The 22,615-nt window shown below is 51.6% G+C and overlaps 1 protein-coding gene across 1 annotated transcript; it reads left to right on the top strand.

The window, feature by feature from the left end:
- The first annotated feature begins 215 nt into the window (after positions 1-215).
- PPM1G (protein phosphatase, Mg2+/Mn2+ dependent 1G) lies at positions 216-20,723 on the top strand. Its single transcript, XM_051615107.1, has 10 exons — positions 216-505; positions 4,877-4,946; positions 14,560-14,645; positions 14,913-15,045; positions 16,339-16,808; positions 17,242-17,379; positions 18,154-18,388; positions 18,984-19,113; positions 19,397-19,499; positions 20,029-20,723. The coding sequence occupies exons 1-10, from the start codon at positions 386-388 to the stop codon at positions 20,227-20,229; spliced, it is 1,686 nt and encodes a 561-aa protein (XP_051471067.1). The 5' UTR covers positions 216-385; the 3' UTR covers positions 20,230-20,723.
- The last annotated feature ends 1,892 nt before the right edge of the window (positions 20,724-22,615 follow it).

The following is a 22,615-nucleotide window of genomic DNA, read 5'->3' on the forward strand; positions in this document are numbered from 1 at the left end:
CGGCGGAGGGAAACGCCCTCCGCGCCGCTGCGCCGCGCTAGCGCGGCTCCTCTCTATGGCGGGCGCGGCTCCTCTCTATGGCGGGCGGCCCCGTCTCTATGGTAGGCGCTTCCGGCGCCTGCGCCTCGGCCGCGCGCGCTGCGCGGCGCCCCGCCCCCTCGCGGCACCTCTCTAGCCCGCGCTTCCGGCCGCGCGACTTCCGCCCGGCGCCGCGCTGGGTGGTTCCGCCGCCCTCGCCTCGCCCCGCTGGGCCGCTCCCGCCGCCGCTGCCCCGCGCTCCGCTCCCGCGGCCCGGCTGCCGCCGCCGCCCCCGCCGCCGCCCCTCCGCGCAGGCCGGGCCGCCGCGCCGGGGGCCGGGCCCGCCGGCGGAGGCCGCCGCGCCGCCATGGGCGCCTACCTGTCGCAGCCCAACACGGTGAAGAGCTCGGGGGACGGAGCCGGGCTCGGGCCGCGCCCGCTCCACTTCGGCTTCAGCGCCATGCAGGGCTGGCGCGTCTCCATGGAGGTGAGCGGCACCCGGGGGGCTGCGGCTGAGCCCCGGCGGGCAGGCGGCCCCGGCCCCGGGCCGTTCCCGGGGTCTTGCGGCGGCCCCGCCGGAGCGGCTGGAGGTGGTCCCGCCGTCCCGCGGGCTCCGCCGGAGCGGGATGGGGCCGCCCCGCCCGGTGCTGCGGGGCCCTGCCGGGCTGCCGCGGGGTCTCGCTTGTCCCGCCTCCACGGGTACCTGCAGCCCCGGTTCGGGGGTGCCCCGCCCGTCCGTGCTGCCCGGGAGATCCTGGCGGGGAACGAGGGAATTGGGTTAAAAAGTGGCGGAGAGGAGAGTGTAGGGCTGGGGCTGAAGCGCTGGATGAAAGCGAATGAAAATCCCTCGGCAGGATTCCTGCCCTTCTTCCCGTGCCAGAACGGGGTGTCGATCTCTTTCTCCCTGTTCTGTTTTTCGTTTGTTTTCTAGGCATTTCTTGGGGACGTTCTCACTGCTGCTTTCAGTCTCCTGTAGCCAGCCCTGGCTTTCCCCTCCTGTCAGCCAGGCTGGTTACGGGGTAACCAAATGATCACAAGATCAATACCTGGTTGCCAGAGCCAGGTGTGTGTCCTGCTCCTCCCGGGGCAGGAACCACTTTGTGAAGCAGCTGCTCATGTCAGGACAGTGTTGAGCTGCTAAGGCTGCTCCTCTGCCTCACCAGCAGTTACTTGTTCTTTGAGTTAACACCCTCTGTGAGTACCAGTTATGTGCTGGTTTATTTTCCTTCCCAGGACGTGGGCTAAATTAGGGCTAAATTAGGTAAGGAATAATATTGCTCCCTGCAGCACCCCCAGGGTGCATAAATCTATGGATACATTAATGCAGCCACCTTGTTAGTGGCCCTTTGGCTAGTTAGGAGAGGGTGTCCCATTCAGACTTAGAGATGTTTTTTTTGCAGATTTGGGTTCGTGAGCCATGCTCTCAGATCCTTCACTGCTGCTGAGACATTATGGTGGTCTTCATGGTGACAAGGCAGCACCCAGGTGCTTCCTCCAGGCATCAGTGCTTTGTGAGACTGTGGGCTCTGGTTTCCAGGGCAGGAGAAGCAGGAGAATTGGTGCTTGTGCTCTGAAGGGTGTGCATGTGCTCAGCTGACTGTGACTGGCAGTGTCTCAGCTGGTCCAAGCTGCTGACCTCAGGAGGGTGAGGGGGTGGCAGGGGACGTGCTGTCTGCACAGGGCCATCAGCTCTGTGTGAGGGGCCTGGAGGTGTCTGAAGGAGAAGGAGGGAGGGCAAACTCGCCCTCTTTGTTTGCTGGTGGGCTGAAGTAGCCCTCACACAGGTTCACACAGGCTCATGGTTTCACTTATTTGAAGTTGTTCTTGCTGCTGTTGACCTTTTCAGAAGCTGGAGGAGGCCCAGAGCCTGCAGCTGTGCTCCCTGCACTCACCAACATCTCTGGCTTATCTCCCTGCTGGCAGAAGGACACTGGTGTGGACACGGCTGAGCCGTGTTATCACAAGGAATGAGGAGACAAGCAGGAGTGCTCCTGTGATGAGCTGAACTTCCTGCAAATTCCCTCTAAGTCCATGGTGGGAGAGAAACATGTCCTGTTTCACACACAGCTGAGCAGAATTGGACAGTTGTGTTGTGTTTTCTTGGGTTCCAGTGCTGTGTGTTCCTCTCTCTGCATTGCCTGGTGTTCTTTCCTTTTCATATTTAATTGTACTTTTGCTCTTCTGTAAGGTTTGGGGAAAGTTCTGAGCAAATGTTTACACTTAAGGCTTTAGTTAAGTTAGTGAAGGTGGTCAGGCTGTGTACAAGTGGTAGGACACAGGACATTTTGGGTAGCAGAGGTTTGTTTAAAGGGATGGTCTGATGCCTTTAACTTAGATTCCAGGAGCCCCCAAGTGAGGCAGGTGTGCAGGGCTCTGAAGAAACACTATAACAAAAATCCATGCTTAGTCCAGAGAGTTTACTGTGTGGATAGGGAAATGTTTTGGGCAGATGAGGGACCCAAAGGGTAAGGATACAAAAAAAGCCCAACATGTGTGTTAGGTACTATGAACAAATAAGAAAAGAGAAGAAGAAAAGATGGCTTTATGGAACAGGAAGGAGTGCTCTGGGATGCAGAGTGGTGCTGGAGGCACTGTGGAGGTGGTTGGATGGGGCCTCTCTGAGCTTTTTGATGCTGTTCTGATCATATCTCCACAGTGAGACACCAACAACCCCTGTGTACAGCTTTGTTTCACTCCTGGGATCAGAAAAAAAGTCTTTCTGAACTGCTCTTGGTGTTGGAACCCACCAAGTGGGTGACAAGTCTTGGTGGGCACTCTGCAAAGGGAGGAGAGGCTGTTCCTGCTGCCAGTGTGGGGTTTCCTCCCCAGCAGCATTTGCATTACTTGCTCTAATTAAACTGCTGTTTAATCACCTGGGACTTACCCCAGTTACTTTGTTGTGGCTTTGCTGTCTCGCTGCCTCTGTAAATGGTCTGAAACATGAGCATAAAAATGCTGGTTCTTTGCTTTTTCTTACATTTGTTCACTATCTCCAGTGACTTCTGGTTAAATTTCCTACATTCTAATTTGGAGTAATTTTTTTATTTCAAAAGTAAGATTGTAATTTCTCATTCAGATATTGTTTTAATTCCAGTGCCAGGAGTTTCATTGCACTCCCTGGTACTTAAACCCAGACCCTCTCTTCTTCTGTTTTCCTTAGCACTGCATAGCAGCGGCAGGAGAATGGAGTTCTAAGACTCTGGGACTTTGGAGGGTGAAGAGCTTTTATCCAAGGAATCCTGCTATAAAAAGTAGAAGAGCTCAACAGTTGCTTGGCTGTGCAGCCAAGTGTAGAAATGTACCATGTCTATAGAAATGTTGGGTTAATGTTGGCAATGTGGACACATCCAAACCTTAGAACCAACCTTCTTGGAGTAAGCACAATGTTTAGAGGCAACTGTAGCATTTTTAACTTTATGGTCATCTTTAAGGTGATGAACTTGAACCACAGCAAAGAGACAAGATCATGTTGTTTAAAATGCCACATGGTTGTTCTTGGGCAAAAGCAGGTGGCGCCATGAGTTGGTAGGTTGGAGCTTGGACTTTAAGGAATGTTAGAAGATTAGTTGGGCGGGGGCGTTAAGGTAACAATCCAGCCCATCTGTCAGTTCCAGGCTTTACACTGGAATACCAAGCTCAGTTTGCTTACCCATAAGAGGTCAGATCTGGGGTGCCTTCTTCAAACTCCACTGTTCCCGTGAGAACTTGTGGAGAGAGAGGCTGCTGCATGTCCATAGCTTATGTATTGTTGATCTTCATAGTTTTGGAGCATAGGTGGGAAAGGCTGAACATGGTTTGATATTTCAGCCCAAAACACCCCTGGGACATACCTTCCCTCTGGTTTGCCCCTGGAGATTCTCAGGGTCCCTTGACAACTGCCAGAACCAAGATGTGTGTCTGCCCTGGGGAAGTGGTACCTGGGTCTGTCCTTTGGTTTTTGTGCTGTTAGTTGACTGGCCCTTGGTTTCAGTGTTTAAACGACATGTGGGAGAGGCCAGGCTCTCTGCCTGGCTTGTCAAGCCAGCCCACATGGCACAAAGAGCAGGAAGGAGCCTTTGTCCCAAGGGAAGGTTTTCCAGCCCAGTTATTTGTTCTCACTGGACGTGATGATCCTTCTCCTGTGAGGCTGCCTTGCGTTGGGCTGCTCGGGTGGACAGTGGTTGCCTGTGACTTTATGCACCAGGACAAGCAAAGGCAAAGCCTGCAGTTGGTGGATGCCATGAGGTCTGGAAGCTTTGTATTGGACCTTCTGGCTTCACCAGAGTGGCTTTTTGGGTTGCATGGCTCTTGTTTGGGGAAGAGAGGACCAGGGGAATGGCTGAACTCCACAGGTGACCTTAACCAGCTGCGTTTGCCTGGGGTGGGGGGGCAGTTGCTTCTGTGTCTGTCCCAGTGTCACTTGTGTTTCTGTGGTGACATTAGCTCAACAGTGCCCAGCCCAGGCCCAACTGATGTGGTGGAGCACAGCTTGCTGCCTCCTGTTCCTCAGGGACCCTGAGCTGCTACAGTAACATGGGTCTTACAGTGAGCAGAGGGGTTTAATTTGGGCTTGAGCTCAGCCATATCTAGAGCTGTTGTAGTGAGGGTCTCAGGGGTTTCCAGTGCTATCACCTGGTGACAAGGCTGGGTCACTGCTCCAGCACACCATAACACTAGTGACCCACGCCCCCTCCTTGAGATGAGTGCTTGCCAAGTAAAGCTTTGAGAATATCAGAGGAGAGTTTCTTACTACTTGTGCTCTCCATGCAGGTTTGAGAACCCCTGTGTTAATGCTCGTTGCCTCCCTGCCCCTCTCTTCCATTTCTGCGGGCTCTGGTACAATCCATGTCATTCCAGACCTTTGCTCTCTCTCTTTCAGGATGCACACAACTGCATACCCGAGCTGGACAGTGAGACAGCCATGTTCTCCGTCTACGATGGACATGGAGGTAACTTCACCTGCCCTTCCCTCCAGAGTCCCTTGGGGTGGCCCTCCCAGGCTGCTCAGCAGCCACTGGGGCAAGCATCTGTCTATCATCAGAGACCCTGCTGCTTCTTGGGAAGCATTTTCTTGATGCTTTCATTGACTAAGATTCTGAAAATGTCTTATGGTTTCTAGAAGGAACATCATGGGTTGTTACAAAACTGAAATGAGATTTGTGTTCCATCTTCTGATGCTTTTAAGAATGGTTATTGTCTTGGTGGATAATCTAGGATAGTCACAGAAGAGTTGTGGGAAAAAAAACATATATGAGATTGGACCGAAGATCCATTCCATGGCATTGCTTCCCAGCTCCCATTCCCCATGGAAAGGCTCCCAGAGCTAGAGGCTGCAGCCATTTGATCTTGCAGACATACTTGAGTCATCTTGATGAACTCTTCATGAACTTCTCTAGCTGCATTTGCAACCAGGTTTAAGTGTCTGGTGATTATGTGTGTAGGATGTTTTGTATAGAACCTTATGATTTGAAAAAAGACTTTGTTCTAAATCTGCTGCCTGATCATTTCACTGCAACATTCCCAACACTTGAGGAACTAGTCAGTAGTCACTCCATTAGCACTTTCCACTTTCATAATTTTGGATTCCATGTCCTTTCTTCCAAGAGCCCTAGACTTGTCATACAGCCAAGTCTGTGCCATGGAGCACCAGCAGCACTCAGTGTCTGGCCCTGAGGTCCCCTGCCACACGCTGGTCACACGGATGCTCTTAAACTGACTCAATGTTGAGTATCATGTGGCTGCATCCAGGCTGGTCCCTGGTTCCCACCAGGTACTGAACCCTGTCCAGAGGGGACACCCAGATTGCACCATGGAGCATTCTGGTCACTTCTGACATAGGTGACGATGGTCCTGGGCCATGGAACTCATTTGGCTACAGCTGTTGGACATAGCCAAGGATTCCAAACGTTGTGTTGGTCCACGGGTCTGATTATATTTGTCTTGGGGGTTTTTTGTTGGGGTTTTTTTTTTTGGACATAGCCTGGGTCTGCAACATGCTCAGTTACGCTGAGTAGAGCAGCCCATTGCTTTCAGGTTACAGATAGACCATGGATTTATTGTGATGTGTGTTCAGCTTTGCTCTCAGTTCCTTCCCTAGCAATTCCTGACAACGTGTTGGCTGGGTTGATACAAGTAACCTGTCAGCTGACATTTTTAGAACTGTGACCCCAGTTTTCTCCAGCTCTTTCCAAAGTGTTATAGATGGTTTTGTGTGATATACCATAAGATGGTATCTTATGGGTACATGGAGGTCAGTTGTCTTTTCTTTTTCATGGTCTTGTCTTTGTCAGTGAGGGATTTCATGTGTCAATATGTAAAAGTGCAAGATCCTGCTGTCAAATTTTGCAAATTATTTTAGTTTTCATCATTCTGAGTGATCTACCACTTGTTACTGACCTCTTTTCCAGATTATTTATGTAGATGTTGAACAACATAAGTATGTTTTATCCTTTTTAGCTGTTTCTTTTAATTTCCTTTTAATAAGTGTCTTCATTTACATATAGCTCCCCCTTTTCAGAAGTCAACATGATCATAGTGAGATTTTTTTTTTGCTCCCAGCAGGATGTTTAATTGACAACAACAAACCCTGTTGTAGTTTTGTTCTAGTTTGCATGCAGAGCAATGGATCCCCCTTGCCCTGTTCTTGATCATCTTGCCTTCTTATATGCCCTAGCTTTCTGCCTCCCTGTTGCTGTTTCAGGGTGGGAACTAATACTCTGGTTTTTAAATGTTTTTTCCTGTTTTGGCATAGTATTTCAATTTGCAGGGATTCTGGGATAATTTTTGCTAGTTTATTTGTTATTTGACTCTAAGCTTGCTTTATTTTATATTCAAATGATGTCTGTGTTTGTCTAAATACAGACCATATCTTGGAGTGGGATCTTCTTTAAGCTTTGTGAAGGTGAGGCAGGATGGGTTTGTGCATGTACATGCACAGAAAAAGATCTGATCTAGGAACCTGCATCTCTGGAGGCCTTTTTCTTGCCTAGGTTTCTGCCCCGAGGCTGCCGCCCGCTCTTGTCTTCACACGTCCCCTTCAAACCTGTGCTGTTGGGAATAGAGCAATCGTACTGCAGTGAGGTTCCAGCTGGGTCCCAGGTACTCTGGAGTACCAGCCAGCCTTGCCTGCAATGCTGAGATAAATTGTCTTGGTTCCAGGTTTCATCTGAGCGTGACTCCTGCCATTAGCACCAAATCAGGTGTAGTTGCTGGCAGCAGCATCGAGCTGTGCAGAAACACCCTCCAAGACCTCAACTTTCCCAGCTATGCTTTCACTTTTCTGTGTGGCCTTTCAGACCATCTGAAAACTGCACATGCAAAAGCAGTCTCTTCTTAACATTCTGTAGGAACATAGAAACATGCACTCTGGACAGTCCTCCAGGTAGTTACTTTTTGACTGAATTCGTTGCTGCATGTTACCTGTTTTGCTTGAGCCTCCCAAAGACCTTCCTGCTACTGCAACTGTGTGGCATTAAGCAGGAGGCCTTGGCATTACTTACCTGGATGCTGCTCCTCTAGAAAACTTGAAAAAAGTAATTCATGGAGACTTTGAGAGTTTTACAATGGGTTTCACCCTGGAGATGTGGACGATGTGCTCCTGGGTTCATTGTTGGTTATGTATGGTGGTTATATGTGAGTAATTGTATTCTTTAAGAGTTCAGCTCTTGAAGCCCCCAGCAGCTGAAGATAACTCACACTGTGGGTACCAGGACCTGCTTTGTTATCTCTGCTTCTCCCCTTACAGTTTAGAAGCCATTACCCCTCATCCCATCACTCCCTGTCCTTGTCAAAAGTCCCTCCCCAGCTTTCTTGTAGCCCCTTCAGGCACTGGAAGGTGCTCTAAAGTCTCCCTGGAGCCTTCTCTTCTCCAAGCTGAACAACCCCAACTCTCTCAGCCTGTCTCCAGAGCAGAGCTGTTCCAGCCCTTGCACCACCTCCATGGCCTCCTCTGGACTCATCTTGCCCACCTTGGTGAGCCTGTGGGGCAGTTCCTCACACTCACCTTGCTGTGCTGTGCTCTTACAGTCATCCTTCCCTTGCTTGAGCAAAATTAATTATTTTCTGGGTGTTTGCATCTTTGGAAAATTCAATCCATTTCACTGCTTTGCAGGTCAGTTCTGTGCTTCAAAGAGCTTATCCCAACTTTTACCTTTCTGCTGGAAATGTCTCAAATGCTTGTTACAGGTGAGGGCAAGCAGGACTGTCTGCTGTAGGTCAGCTTAGGGAGCTGTTCAGCCCTGAGCACTTAATTTATTGTTGGCAGATTATTTTGAGGCTTTTAGTCACTCCTGCTGCCCAGGTGAACATGAGTGGTTTGGGGAATATTTTATCCTGCTGGATTCTGTTGCTTCTCTATAGAGCCACAATAAGAGGGTAACTCTGTTATCGGTAACACAGTAACTGCAGACGTGAAGGAAATCTTAATTCTGAGACAACACTGTAGTGGGTGAGGGCACCATGGAAAAAAGGCAGCAGGTGGCTGAGAAAGAAGTGGGGATGTCTTCTGCTTCGAGAACTTAGTGGCCTGTCCCAGGAGTCACTGCTACTCAGTTGCAGAGATAACTGTTCTCCTCCCTGATTCTATGCCACAGGCTGGAGCAGGATGGGTTTGAGCCCCCTGATCCCAAGTGGAACTGGCAGGAAAGGTGAAACTTGATAAAGAGGTGTCTAAATCAGCTTTTATAATTAGTGGCACTTCAGTCCTGCTGTGATGCCCCCATCCTGGGCCCAAGTTTTCAGAAGGAGGATGCTTGAGATGTAATGAAGACAAGACCTTGATAACATGTGGTGGCTGGGTGGATTTTGGCCTAAGTGTAACCAAGGCCCAGTGTTCCACGGTGGACTGAAAGGAGCCATTACCACCCAGCAGGTTGCAAGGCTGGTTGCACTGGACAGAACAGCTCCTGGGCCACTGCAGAGCCCCTTCCACCCACGGGTCAGGACCTGGAGTCCTGCAGAGCTTCTCCATTGCCCTCTGACAGAGGCTTTGCTAGCGAGAAAAGCCTGGTGGGTTTCTTCCTGCAACAGGTCCAGAAGCACTGAGACGGGATATTTTAGTCCATCTGTCTGCATGTAGGAGATAATTCCTTAAGCCAGTTCAGTGTCTGGCCACTGCGGCAGGAACGTGCTTTGTGGCACTGCCTCAGCTGAGAAACCCTCTGATCTCCTTGGGGCTGCTGTGCCACCAGCTGGGGCTGTGCTGGGCCCAGAGCTGCTTCTTGCTCTCCAGAGGGACATGCACCCCTTATACCCAAGGGCTCATTTTAGTGGATCAGCTTCCACAGCAGAGGACTCCGAAGGAGAATCTTGTTTTTCTAGATGTTTTGATTAAAACTCTGTTAAGTGAGCACCTTTGTGTCCTTTGAGCAAGGAAGACAGGGTCCACCATGACCAGCTCTGCTCACAGAGGGTGGCCTGAAGTTGAGCTGCAGCTGATGGAGAGAGAAGTCAAGGAGACTGACAAACAGGTCCTGTGTGCAGCTTCATCAGTTTGCAGCAGCAGTGTCTCTTCTGACATCTGTGCTGGAGCTGCACAGGGAGCAGCAAAGGTCTCTTGTGTTCTGTGGCACCTACCAGTTCTCTCACTAGTGAACCTTTGGAGTAGCCACAGCTGGGCCTGTCGGAGATGCCCCGATCTCTGTTTGACGTGCCCCTGTTTCAGAGAAATGGCTGGTTTAACTGCCAGAGCTGTTTGTACTGGAGCTGGCTTCCTGCTCCTGTGGGGATAGAGCAAGACCTTCTCCTGTCACCTTGCTTTGCAGGGTCATGCCAGGCTCATGGAACATCTTCCCGCAAGTTGTGCTCCAGCTCCTGTCCTGCCTGCTCACAGGGACCTGCTGGGGCCAGGGCTGCCAAGATGCTGGGGGCTTCCTCCTATCAGGCTACTGGTGACTGTGAAGAACATCCCTTGTCCTGTGGCAGAGAGGTGGCAACAGTGGGTCATGTTTTCCACCTGGTGGTGATCAGTTGTCCGCGCTGGTGCCAGTGGCCCCAACTGCACAGAGCTGCCACCTGCTCTGCAGATGCACTGGGCAGGGGACAGGCCCATCAGTCACTCTCTTCCCCCTTCCTGGTCCCAGCAGGTCACCGTGGCCACTGCTCTTCTACCAGGACAGTTGCCTCGTACCAGCCATGCAGGCTCCAACCCCCTCCCCCCACTCCCATGTGGCATTTGGGGGGGACCACTGCAGATGTCTGTGAGGAGCTGCAGGGCACAGCGTGGCTGGCGCATGGTACCCACCTGTGGCTCTGTCATACACAATCGGTTTGGTTGGAAAAGACCTTGAAGATTATCAAGTCCAGCACTGCCAAGGCCACCACTAAACCATGTCCCTCAGCACCACATCTACATGGCTTTTCAATCCCTCCGGGGCTGGTCACTCAGTGGATGATGCACTTGGTGTCCCAGAGTGTCACCAAGAGCTAAGAAGGAGATGTCAGCGTCGTTACTGCTCCAGACTGGGCAGACAGGAGTGATGGCAGGTTGGAACAGAAACTGGAGATGACAGCTGTGAAACCAGCTGTGATGGCTGATGGCTGTGTCAGCAGCCCACCAGGCCTGTTCCCTCTCTTGTAGTTCCTGATTTGGGGTGAGATTTTCCTGCAATTTCCTGATGTTTCTCCTGCCCCGGATCCCTGCAGCAAAGTGCCCCAGCTGCCTTTGGGTACAAGCAAGGATGTGTTTCTGCCAGTGTTCCTGTGAGTTCAGGGTACTAGATGGTAAAGAGGCTCAAGATAGTTGGTCAGCATTCAAGGACCACTTCTCCCAAGCTCAGGATCAGAGCATCCCAATGGGTAGGAAATCAAGTAAGGGAGCCAGGAGACCCACATGGTTAAACAAGGAACTGCTGGGCAAACTCAAGTGGAAAAAGATAATCTGTAATCTGTGTATCATGGAAGGAGGGGCTGGCCACTTGGGAGGAGTATAGGACTGTTGTCAGAGGATGTAGGGAGGCAATTAGGAAAGCTAAGGCCTCCTTGGAACTAAACCTTGCTAGTGAGGTCTAAGACAATAGAAAGGGCTTCTTGAAATACATCACAGACAGAACTAACACTAGAGGCAATATAGGCCCACTGCTGAATGAGGTGGGTGCCCTGGTGATGAAGGATATAAAGAAGGAAGAGGTACTGAATGCCTTCTTTGCCTCTGTCTTTACTGCTGCAGACTCTCCCCAGGAGCCCCAGATCCCTAAAGCCCCAGAAGAAGTCAGGATGAAGGAGGTGTTTGCTTTGGTAGATGAGGATTGGGTTAGGGATCAGTTAAGCAATCTGGACATCCTTAAATCGATGGGTCCAGATGGAATACACCTGTGGGTGCTGAGGGAGCTGGTGGAGGTCATTGCTAGGCCACTCTCAATCATCTTTTTGTAAGTTGTGGGCAGCAGGAGAGGTGCCTGAGGACTGGAGAATAGCAAATGTCACTCCAGTCTACAAGAAGGGCAAGAAGGAAGACCTGGGTAACTATAGACCAGTCAGCCTCACCTCCATCCCTGGAAAAGTGATGGAACAACTTGTTCTTGGCATTATCTCTAGGCATATCAGGGATGAGGGGGTCATTAAGGGCAGTCAACACGGTTTTACCAAGGGGAAGTCATGTTTGACTAACCTTATAGCCTTTTATGAGGAAGTAACTAGGTGGATAGATAGATGGTAGGGCGGTAGATCTGGTTTATCTTGATTTCAGTAAAGCATTTGACACTGTCTCCCACAGCATCCTTGTAGATAAACTGGGGAAGTGTGCTCTTGATGATCAGGTAGTGAGGTGGATCATGAACTGGTTGAAAAGAAGTAGTCAGAGAGTTGTGGTCAATGGGACAGAATCTAGTTGGAAGTCTATGACTAGTGGAGTGTAGGAGAAAGGGACCTGGGAGTCCTTGTGGACAGGAGGACAACCATGAGCCAGCAATGTGCCCTTGTGGCCAAGAAGGCCAATGGCATCCTGGGGTGTATTAGAAAGGGTGTGGTTAGTAGGTCAAGGGATGTTCTCTTCCCCCTCTATTCTGCCTTGCTGAGGCCACATCTGGAATATTGTGTCCAGTTCTGGGCCCCTCAGTTCGAGAAGGACAGGAAACTACTTGAGAGGGTCCAGCACAGAGCCACAAAGATGATGAAGGGAGTGGAACATCTCCCTGTGAGGAAAGGCTGAGGGAGCTGGGTCTCTCTAGCTTGGAAAAGAGGAGACTGAGGGGTGACCTCATCAATGTTTACAAATATGTTAAGGGCAAGTGTCAGGACAATGGATGCTTTTTTCAGTGATGTCCAGTGATAGGACACGGGACAACGAGTGCACACTGGAACACAGGAAGCTCCATGTAAACATCAGAAAAAACTTCTTTACTGTGAGGGTGACAGAGCCCTGGGACAGGCTGCCCAGAGAGGTTGTGGAGTCTCTTTCACTGGAGACATTCAAAACCTGCCTAGACAAGTTCCTGTGTGATGTGCTCTGGGTGACCCTGCTCTGGCAGGGGGGTTGGACTAGATGATCTTTCGAGGTCCCTTCCAGGCCCTAAGATTCTGTGATTCTGAGTTCTTCAGGGCTGCTGGTTTAAGGCTTGCTCACTCACACACTGTACATACAGGGGCACACACAACATGCTCCTGGCCTGTTGTTCCAGGACCATCCCATTGAGTGTTGGGATCTGCTGGACAAATTTCTGCCATGGTCCACACTTTTTCCTGTCCCCTACCCCAGCTCCTCAAGCCGTCTGGAACACCAATGGCTGTCATCATGCACACTCTCTCCCTGTATAATTTGTCATATAAATTTAGGTTTATTTTGGCTCTTTGTTAAAGATGTTACAGCATCATCTGAAGCCAATCCTTCAGGACTGCACATGAACACACCTTCCATGTGATTCTTTGTTCAGTTCCATCCCCTGATGGGTAGTTGGCAGTTCTCTAGTCTGCAGGTGCTGTCTTGGAAGGTTCACTTCTGAAGCAAAATGCTGTCTTATATATACATACATGTATGTGTAAGTTATATACCTTATGCAATCTATTCCATAGTTTTATTAGGCAAAATTGTATTATCTTTAAGAGCAGTTGTTGAGGTGAATTGGCAAGATCTGCTTCCATAAGCCCATGTCACTGGACATGAATAGTCAGTGCTTTCATTTCATTTCCTGTCAGGGCTGGCAAGGCTTTTGGTTTTCTGCCACTTTTCTGTGATTGTCACATCACCTTGGTACTCCCTTTGAAGTTCTCACTAAAATGCTGGGGTCACTTCTGTTTCTCTCTTAGATCACTTTTTTCTTTGTGATTATTTTTTTCCCCTCTCACTCTGTTTTTGAGAGCACAGTTAGAGCAGAGCTCAGTCCCTTTGTTGTCCAGAGCCACAGCTGTATTTTAACATCAGCTGTTTTGCAAGGTGTCTGTCCTCTGTCAGTAGCCCCTTGATTCTTTCTCTGTAGGCACATTTGAAAACTGTCTTGTCTTTTCCTGTCTTGTCCTGTCTTTTCTTGCCCTCCCTCTCTGCCCCCCTCTCTGCCCCTCTCTTTTCTTTATCCTCTCATCCCTCTTTTCACTCTCTTTCTCTTGTCTCACCACCCTTCTACCTCCCACTCAGTTCCCTCTGCCTCTCCCTTAGGTCTCTCCACCCTTCTTGTGCTTTCCCATGTCCTCAGTTTCTAGCTCTCAATTTTTCTTCCTCATGACCTGTGAGCCAGGCTCCTGTGCCCTGCCTTGTTCTTCACCTTTCCTTTGAAAATAGTTACTAAATCGGTCTCTTGCAACAGTTGCACTGTTCTCCCTGCCCCTCCCTTGCCAGGATGAACTACAGAAGTTCACAGCCCCTCACTGTTTAATCTTTCTCTCTTGTTAGCACCTTCATGATCACAAAAATGGTCTCGTGTGCTCTGTTATATACTTGACAGTGTTAATTACTGAGGTGGTGGGGTGATTCCAGCTTCGAAAGCTCTTCCAGCTGCTGCAGGAGTGGGTGCTTGGTTGCTGCTGTTGACTGTGAACTTGAGTTACCCCCTGTGCTCCTGGAAACCAGGTGTCCTGGTCACTCTCCACTCAGGCCGTGCAGACACACACCTTCCCCTACGAGGGTGACTGCTCTCCTCAATAGGACTCTCATCTTCCTCAAAGGCTTGTCTCAAGGCTGCAGTGTCCTATTTTTGGTAGTCTGGAACACCCCCTAGAATACATGATGCTTTTTGTGCTGCTCATCAGGTGTCAGTAATGTTCTGACAAGGGACCAAAAGCTGCCCTTTTCCCCTGCTTGGTAATGAAACCTGTGCTTACATGTGAAAATAGAACATCCTAGGTAGGATGGGCCCAAAAAGTTGGCCTAAGTGCCAAGTGGACCTAAGCTCCCTTCAGGAAGCTTATAGCATTGGTGGAACCTGAAGGGTACGAGCTCATGGAGGTTTGTGAGGGTCTTCGCAAACCCTGCTCTTCTGCTGACATGGATGTGAGCCAGATCACAGCAGTGACTGCTCAGTGTCTGAGTCAGTTCTGGGTTGTGCCCCAAGATTTGCCTCAGGGGTTCAGTTGCTCAAGAGTGAGCTTTGCTTCTGGGAGGACCAGCCTCTTTATGTGATTTCTGCTCTCTTTCAGGAGAAGAAGTTGCCCTGTACTGTGCCAAGTATCTTCCTGAGATAATTAAAGACCAGAAGGCCTACAAGGAAGGCAAACTGCAAAAGGTAAGAGTCTAGCTCTGCCCTGAAGCAAGTAAGCACAATGCAGAGGAAAGCCCTTGGTTACATACCCAGTTCTTATGTGCAGGGCTCTGGGTTTCCCTGGTGGAGCAAGGGGGTTGGATCAGTTGGACCCCAGAGGTCCCTGCCAGCCTCAGCTGTTCTGTGGACCCCTGTGGTGTGTGTTCTGGGAGAGACTTGGTTGCACATTGTGACACACAGGCATCCTGTAAGTGGAAGTGGGCACACTCTCATGTCTGTGTTCATTCATAGGCCCTGGAAGATGCTTTCTTAGCCATAGATGCCAAGCTCACCACTGAGGAGGTGATTAAAGAGCTCTCTCAGATGGCTGGACGGCCTCAAGATGATGAAGATGAGAAGGAGAAAGTTGCTGATGAAGATGATGGTAAGTCAGCTACCACTGAACAGACAAGGCTGCAGCTGCACACCAGGGGCTGGGAGAAGTTGGGCCAAGTCTCCTTCAGCAGGTTTTCTGTCCAAATTTCTCAGTTAAAGTTCATCTGGAGTTGAACTGCAACCCCTTGCACTGTTTATTGCTTTGGGCTGGTGCCAGGGGAATTCTGATTGCTTGGTAACCTAATGCCATGAATAGCAAACGAGCCTGTCACAGTTTTCATGGGGTTCCCCTGTGGGATGCAGGGTTCTGAGCTGTGTGAGAAGCCTCTGAGCTGGGAGGTGGGCTGAGTGGTGAGGTGACACAGTGTGCTGTCCAGAGCTGAGGTCTGCCAGGCTGGTGGCAGCACAGCTGCCAATGGCAGCAAAGCAGAGTCTGGTCTCTTCAGCAGTTCTGTTTCACACAAAGCACAGGTGCTTTTCCACCAGCAAGTAGTTGCCAGGCTATGCAGCCAGCTAGAATTCCTGTTCTCCTTTTGGCTGAATATCTTGTGATCAGCCTTGAAGCAGATGTAAAGCAGTACTGTCACCTTGGGCACTGTGTGTTGGTCTGAAAATGTTGGATTTGTTGGCCTTCATTCACCAATTGACAGGGACAAAGTGGGTTTGTGTTTCGTTGGTTGGGTTTTTCTTATTTTTACCCTGTACTCTCAGGAGTATTTGGGATATGGGTATTTATTTTCCTTTTGGGATTAATTTGCAAGGAGAATCGTAGCCAAGGGAGATGTCAGTAGGGAAGGAGGTGGTCATTGTCTCAATGTTTAGGGAAAGTTACCACTTGGGAGACAATGCACTCAATGCCCAAGGCTGTCCTGACCCCTGGAAGTGTCTGGGTTGCAGCTGGCTGGGATCCATGTGGTGCTCATGGAGCAGCTGCTGTAACAAACCTTCTTGCTCCCCTTTGCAGTGTTATGATCAGATCTGCCCATGGAGGTGGGTCTGTCTGCTTCCCCCCCATGCTCACAGGACATGAGGCTCCCTGCCCCCTGCAGCCCATTCACACTCTGTGCTGCCCACAGGTCAGCCAGGTGCCACCAGCAGCCAGAGGCAGATCACAGGCTCTGGCTGGGGCTGGAGAACCTCCCCTGCCACTGGCATGTTTTTGGTCTGCAGCGCCAAAGGTCGCAGGGCAGTGGGGCCCACCAGTGTCTGTGCCCACTGGAGATCAGCCTGGGGAACCCAGCTGGATGGCAGCTTCCAGCTGAACCCAGCCTGAGCTGCCTGGTGATGTGTCCTGCTTTCTGACCTTCTTTGTCCTCACCCCCCTCCCCCTTTCCATTTTTAGTGGATAATGAGGAAGCTGCTCTTCTGCATGAAGAAGCCACAATGACCATTGAGGAGCTTCTCACACGTTATGGACAAAACTGCACCAAGAACCTCAAAAACAAGTCTTTAGCTGCAGCTGGGGAGAACGCTGCAGAGGGGACAGGCAAGCAGCATGATGGGGAGTCAAATATGAATGGAGAGGCTGACCCAGGGGAGCTTACCGACCACAAGGAGAGGAAGAATGGGAAGCCAGATGAAGAAATCACGGGTATTTCCTCCACCTCAGACAAAGCCAGCGCTGGAGGCAACAGCCCTGCTCTGCAGAAGCCTGAACTAGGCAAAGGTGACGAGGCCGTCACCTCTTCTACTGGGGAGGCCGGGCCCTCCTGCTCCTCCACGGGAAAGCCCCAGCGCACAACCAAATCCAAATTTTTTGAGGACAGTGAGGATGAGTCAGATGAGGTTGAGGAAGAGGAGGAAGACAGTGAGGTAGGAAACAGTGCTGGGACAGAGTGGCCTTCTGGCTGGGCAGAATGCTTTGCTTACCATGGTACTTGAGCTACGAGCCTCTGGCTCATCCTAGGTATGTCCTAGGAGTAGGTTTTCCAGGCGGATACTTTGAGACCATCTTATGGGAGTGTTGGGGATTGTTCAGATGACCTTGAAGGAAACACACCCTGATCTGTGCAGCAGCCATAGTCAGCAGCCCTCGGTCCTGCTGCAGGCACCATCCCTCCATTCACAGTGGTAGCTGGAACTGGCTGCTCCAACTGTAGACACCAGGTGTGGGGAAAACATACCAGGTCATCTCACTCTTCTGGGGGGAACTTGTCACGTGTCCCCAAGATGGAGGGACCAGCTGTCTGGGGAGGGCACTGCTGGTGTCGTGTGTGACTCTGGTGGTATCTCTCATTTGATGTAGGAATGTAGTGAAGATGAGGATGGTTACAGTAGCGAAGAGGCAGAGAATGAAGATGATGAAGATGACACTGAAGAAGCAGAGGAGGATGAGGATGAAGAGGAGGAGATGTTGTTACCAGGCATGGAGGGGAAAGAGGAGGTGCACACCCTGTTCTTGTGTTCTGCAGCATAGTCTGGTGCCAAGGGTGCTGGGGGGGACCTCAGCAAGGAGTTTTTTCTGTTTGGATGGGGGTGAAATGCCCCTTATGTTCTCCTGAGGCTGAACACAGCTGCTGACAGCCTGACTGTATGGAAAATGCTAAGGGATGGGGCATGGATCTGGGCAGCAGGTTGAGATGGGAAGCAGCTGACCCCACTGCTGGGTTTGCTGTGCTTAGATACTGCAGTGGGGTGGAAGGAAAGGGCAGGACTGCTCTGCTGACACTGCTGCTGCTGGGCAGAGCTTTGCTCTTAGCCAGGCCAAGCCTGTGGCTGCTCATCCCTTCTCAGTGCAGGCAGATGGGCCATGGAGCCTGAGGGTGTCTGCAACTTCCAAGGTGCCAACCTTCTGTCTTTGGAGAGATGTCCTGGCTTGCAGTGAGTCTTCTGCCAGAGCTGGACTGGGGCTGGGATCAGCATGTTAGAGCTGAGGGTACAGCAGGACACACTGAACACTGGAGAACCCTGAACCCCTGATGCTTTGAGGGGCTGGAGGTGTTGCTCATGGCCTCTCACTGAACACGCGCGCTGTGTTTCACACTTCCCGCAGGCTTTTCTCCTTTGTTCCATGTGTGCTTGTGGGAAGAAGGGGTGAGATGCAGCACCATGGGGGAGTGGGACTCTGCTGGGCCTGTGCTGCCTGATGCTGGTTCCCTCATTGACCTGATGCAGGGCAAGAGAAAGGAGCCTCAACAAGCCTGTTTGTTCCCTGCAGCCTGGCTCTGACAGCGGGACAACCGCGGTCGTGGCGCTCATCCGGGGCAGGCAGCTGATCGTGGCCAACGCTGGCGACTCCCGCTGCGTGGTCTCTGAAGGGGGCAAAGCTGTTGACATGTCCTACGACCACAAGCCAGAGGATGAGGTGGAGCTGGCCAGGATAAAGAACGCTGGTGGCAAAGTCACCATGGATGGGAGAGTCAATGGTGGCCTCAACCTCTCCAGGGCAATTGGTGAGTGAGATGGGGTGAATGCTCGCGTGTCAGGGCTCCCCTGGCAATCGTCCCGTTGTGAGTAACCTGACACTGGGCCCATTCTAGCAACTGGAAGTGTTCAAGGCCAGGTTGGATGGGGCTTGGAGCAACCTGGTCTAGTGGGAGGTGTTCCCCATAGCAGGCAGTTGGAACTGGATGATCTTTAAAGTCTCTCCAACCAAAACCATTCCACGATTCTGTGATCACAGCAAAACCAAGTTGGAGCTGCAAGTCCTGTTCTAAGGCATGGGGTGGCTCAGGCTCTGAGCCTGAGCACTCATGAGCACTGCTGCAGGACCTCAGCTGGTAGTGCCAGTTGCCACATGCTGTTGCCTGGTTTTGTCCCAGGAACTGGGGAAGTGGCACATGGTTTGGGGTGAAGAGGCACTGGACACCCCTTTCTCATGGCTTGGTCCATCAAAGCTGCCACCTTGGATTTCTCTGATGCACCCACAACCTGGTCTGTGCTGGGTATGAGAGCACCAGCTCCAGTTCTGCTGGAGTTGGTTGCCCTTTGGTGAGGCAGTATTGTCGGGGCCCAACCACAGCAAAGACTGATCCATCCCCACTACAGGTGACCACTTCTACAAGCGGAACAAGAACCTGCCACCAGAAGAACAGATGATTTCTGCCTTGCCTGACATCAAAGTCCTGACAATAAATGACGACCACGACTTCATGGTCATTGCCTGTGATGGAATCTGGTGAGTAGTGAGGGAGCAGTTGTGGCTCTTGGGCATCGCTATTCCGTTCTTTCTCTGGAGCTGGGCATCAGGAAGGCTCAAGGGCCCTGGGTGTTAACCAGCACTTTTTCCCCCATGGCCTCAGGGAGTGAAGTTAGGCCCCTGGGGAGTTGTTCTCAGCTGGAAGGATGTCAGTGTGCTGAGCTCTGAGCCCACCCCATTCCCTGCTGCATGCAGCCTTGTTCTCATCAGCTCCCATGACTGCTACCTCCACTTGTCCTACTGACCTCTCCTCTCTCTGCAGGAATGTCATGAGCAGTCAGGAAGTGGTGGATTTCATCCAATCCAAGATCACCCAAAAGGATGAGAATGGAGTCCTGAGGCCGCTCTCCTCCATTGTAGAAGAGGTAAGTCCAGAGCTTCCCCACCTGTCCCCAGGTGGTGTTTCTGCACCTCAGTGTGGTGCCTGACCTTTCCTTCCCTCCCCACCCGGTTGGTTCAGCACTGGGGGGATCTGGCAGCCCATGAGCTGCAACACTGGAACAGGAGCAGAGATCCCTCAGAGTTGGGACCCAGTTCCTTTGGCACCCTGACCAGTTTCTGACCTCCAGGTTGCTGTCAAGCCAAAGGAGTTTCTGTCCCCTTTCAGGGAACCGGGGCTGCTGAGGCTTTCTGTCCCTGTCCCTTCTCTTGTTGGGAACAGCATCTGAGCCCAGCCTGCAGCGCTCTGGCCTGGCAGCCCCTGCGCCTCTGCCAGTTAGAATCACAGAATTTCAGACTGGTTTGGGTTGGAGGGACACCTCCCACTTGACCACGTTGCTCCAAGTCCCATCCAACCTGGCCTTCAACACTTCCAGTTGCTGGAATGGGCCCCGTGTGAGGTTCTTCACAGCACCGTGCCCGTGCTCTCTGCTAACCCGTCCTGTCCCTCCTCAGCTGCTGGATCAGTGTTTGGCTCCAGACACCTCAGGGGATGGCACGGGCTGCGATAATATGACCTGCATCATCATCAGCTTCAAACCCCGCAATACACACCCCCCTGCTGACAGTGGGAAGCGGAAGCTGGAGGACGTGGCAGCAGCAGCAGCACCAGCGGAGGAGAACGGCGGGGACAGCAAGAAGGCCAGGCTGGAGTAGCGGCCTCGCGCCGGGACTGTGCTGTGCGCACACCAGACTCTCGTTTCTTAAACATGCTGAACTCAAGACTCCAAAGTCTTGTCCTTTTTTTAGCCTTAGCAGAGGCCTTGTTTGTCCGTGTCCTGGGCCGGGGGGTGGGGGGCGGGTCTGGTTAGCGAGGGCATGTCACACTCTTCATCCATAACCATTCCAAAGGGAGCCGAGGGCAGAGCTGCGCAAGCCACCGCGGGCAGCCTGCAAGCAGAGCTCTGCCCTTGGAGGAAGGATGTCCCCCCATTGTCTCCATGTGGTTGTTGCCATTCCTGTGCCTGTGAATTTCTGTTTGGAGGGAAGAACTTTTTCACTGTTGAGGTTTTTTTAATCTGCACCCAATTATTTAAGGCCCTTTCTGGTTTTATTTGTGAAACAATCTGGCTGTGGTGGTGCTGCCACACCTCATTCTGTTGTACACTTTCAATCAATACTTTTTTCAAACTAAAAGCCCAGAAAACATAGCCATGCTTTTGGTCCTTGGTTCTTTCCTGGAGGTGGGAGGTGAGGAAGGTGGGATGGGAAGGAGAATGTCAGTCCCTGATGTCTTGGCACGCGGGGGATTGTCTGCAGCTCACAAGAAGCAGCAGGCTCCTGCCATGTGGCTGCAGGGCAATAGTCTCTGTGGCAGTGCTGGGCCTCTCCCTTACCCTGTGGTGGCTCAGCTGGGGACAGGCTGTGACACACAGACCAGGAGACAAGTCTCTGGAGACGCTTTTGTGTCTGCTGAAGGCACAGGTACCTGTCACCCTCTTGAGCTAACTTGCTGACAGCAAGCTGCACCCTGTCTAGCCATGTGCTCTCTTTGAGGTGTCACAAGTTGGTGTAAAGCTTGTAGTCCTTCAGGTCAAGGGAGAGGATTCTCCCACTTGGCTCTGCTGTGGTGAGACCCCTCTGCAGTGCTGGGTCTAGCTCTGGGGTCCCCAACACAAGAAAGACACAAAGCAGTTGGAGTGAGTTCAGAGGAGGCCGTGGAGATGATCCAAGGGCTGGAGCAGCTCTGCTCTGGAGACAGGCTGAGAGAGTTGGGGTTGTTCAGCCTGGAGAAGAGAAGGCTCTGGGGAGACCTTAGAGCACCTTCCAGTACCTGAAGGGGCTACAGGAAAGCTGGGGAGGGACTTTTGACAAGGGCAGGGAGTGACAGGACAAGGGGAAACAGTTTCAAGCTGCAATAGAAGAGATTGAGATGAGATCTGAGGAAGAAATTCTTTGCTGTGAGGGTGGTGAGATACTGGCCCAGGCTGCCCAGAGCAGCTGTGGCTGCCCCATCCCTGGCAGTGTTGAAGGCCAGGTTGGATGGGGCTTGGAGCAAGCTGGTCTAGTGGGAGGTGTCCCTGACCATGGCAGGGGGTTGGGACTGGATGATCTTTAAGGTCCCTTCCAGCCCAAACCAGTCGGGATTCTGTGCTTGTACAACATCAGTCAGTATTGCAGGAGTGAAGTCCCTGGGCTATAAACCATTGATGGAGAGACCAGGTGCTGCTCCCTGCTGCTGTCCCCTTCCCCCCCCATGTGGTATGGGAGCACAGGGAAGCACAGGGGAGGTTTGCAGGCCAGGTCACCTGGCGCAACTTGCTCCAGTTCTGGGATTCCTGTGTCACGGGAGGGCCCTTGGCAATCCCTTTCACTGCAAGCCTCCACTCATGAAGGATAAAGTCCTCCTTCCTGGTCCTGGCCTGTAGTCCCAACTTCTGCAGTTCAGTCAGCCCATGCCTCACCAGCCTAGGTGGGTGCATCCCATGTAATCTTGGAGCCCCTTCCTTGGTGACCCTGAGCTTAAGACCCTCTGCCTAGTGGCTCTCCAGTGATAATGTGTCCATACCTGAACTGTTTTGATCCCTGTATTGTCCCGGCCTTTCCTCATAAGGTAGATGTTCCACTCCTTTCATCATCTCTGTGGCTCTGCGCCAAGCAGTTCCCTGTCCTTCTTGGACTTTGGGGCCCAGAACTGGACACAATACTCCAGATGTGGCCTCACCAAGGCAGAATAGAGAGGGAGCAGAACCTCTCTTGACCTACTAACCACACCCTTTCTAATACACCCCAGGATGCCATTGGCCTTCTTGGCCAATTCCCTTGGCTTCTAGCCAGTCCTCAGAGATTAGAGGGGCTAGGAGTGACTGGACTCAGCTCTTAATAGATATGCCAGTTACTGCTGTGACTACGGGTCTGACACCAGCTGCAGGAACAACTGAGCTGGTCCAGTTGCTCTCACAAGACACCGTCAGATGCACAAATAGCAGAGTTTATTTCATTTACAGATTCTTCAAGACTGCCAGTGATAAATGCACTAGGCTGCAGAATCGGTCTCCAGCTCTAAAACATGACTGTGATCACAGTCAGTCTCCCAGGGAAA

Source organism: Apus apus, chromosome 3 (assembly GCF_020740795.1).
Source record: "Apus apus isolate bApuApu2 chromosome 3, bApuApu2.pri.cur, whole genome shotgun sequence".
Taxonomy (NCBI): Eukaryota; Metazoa; Chordata; class Aves; order Apodiformes; family Apodidae; genus Apus; species Apus apus.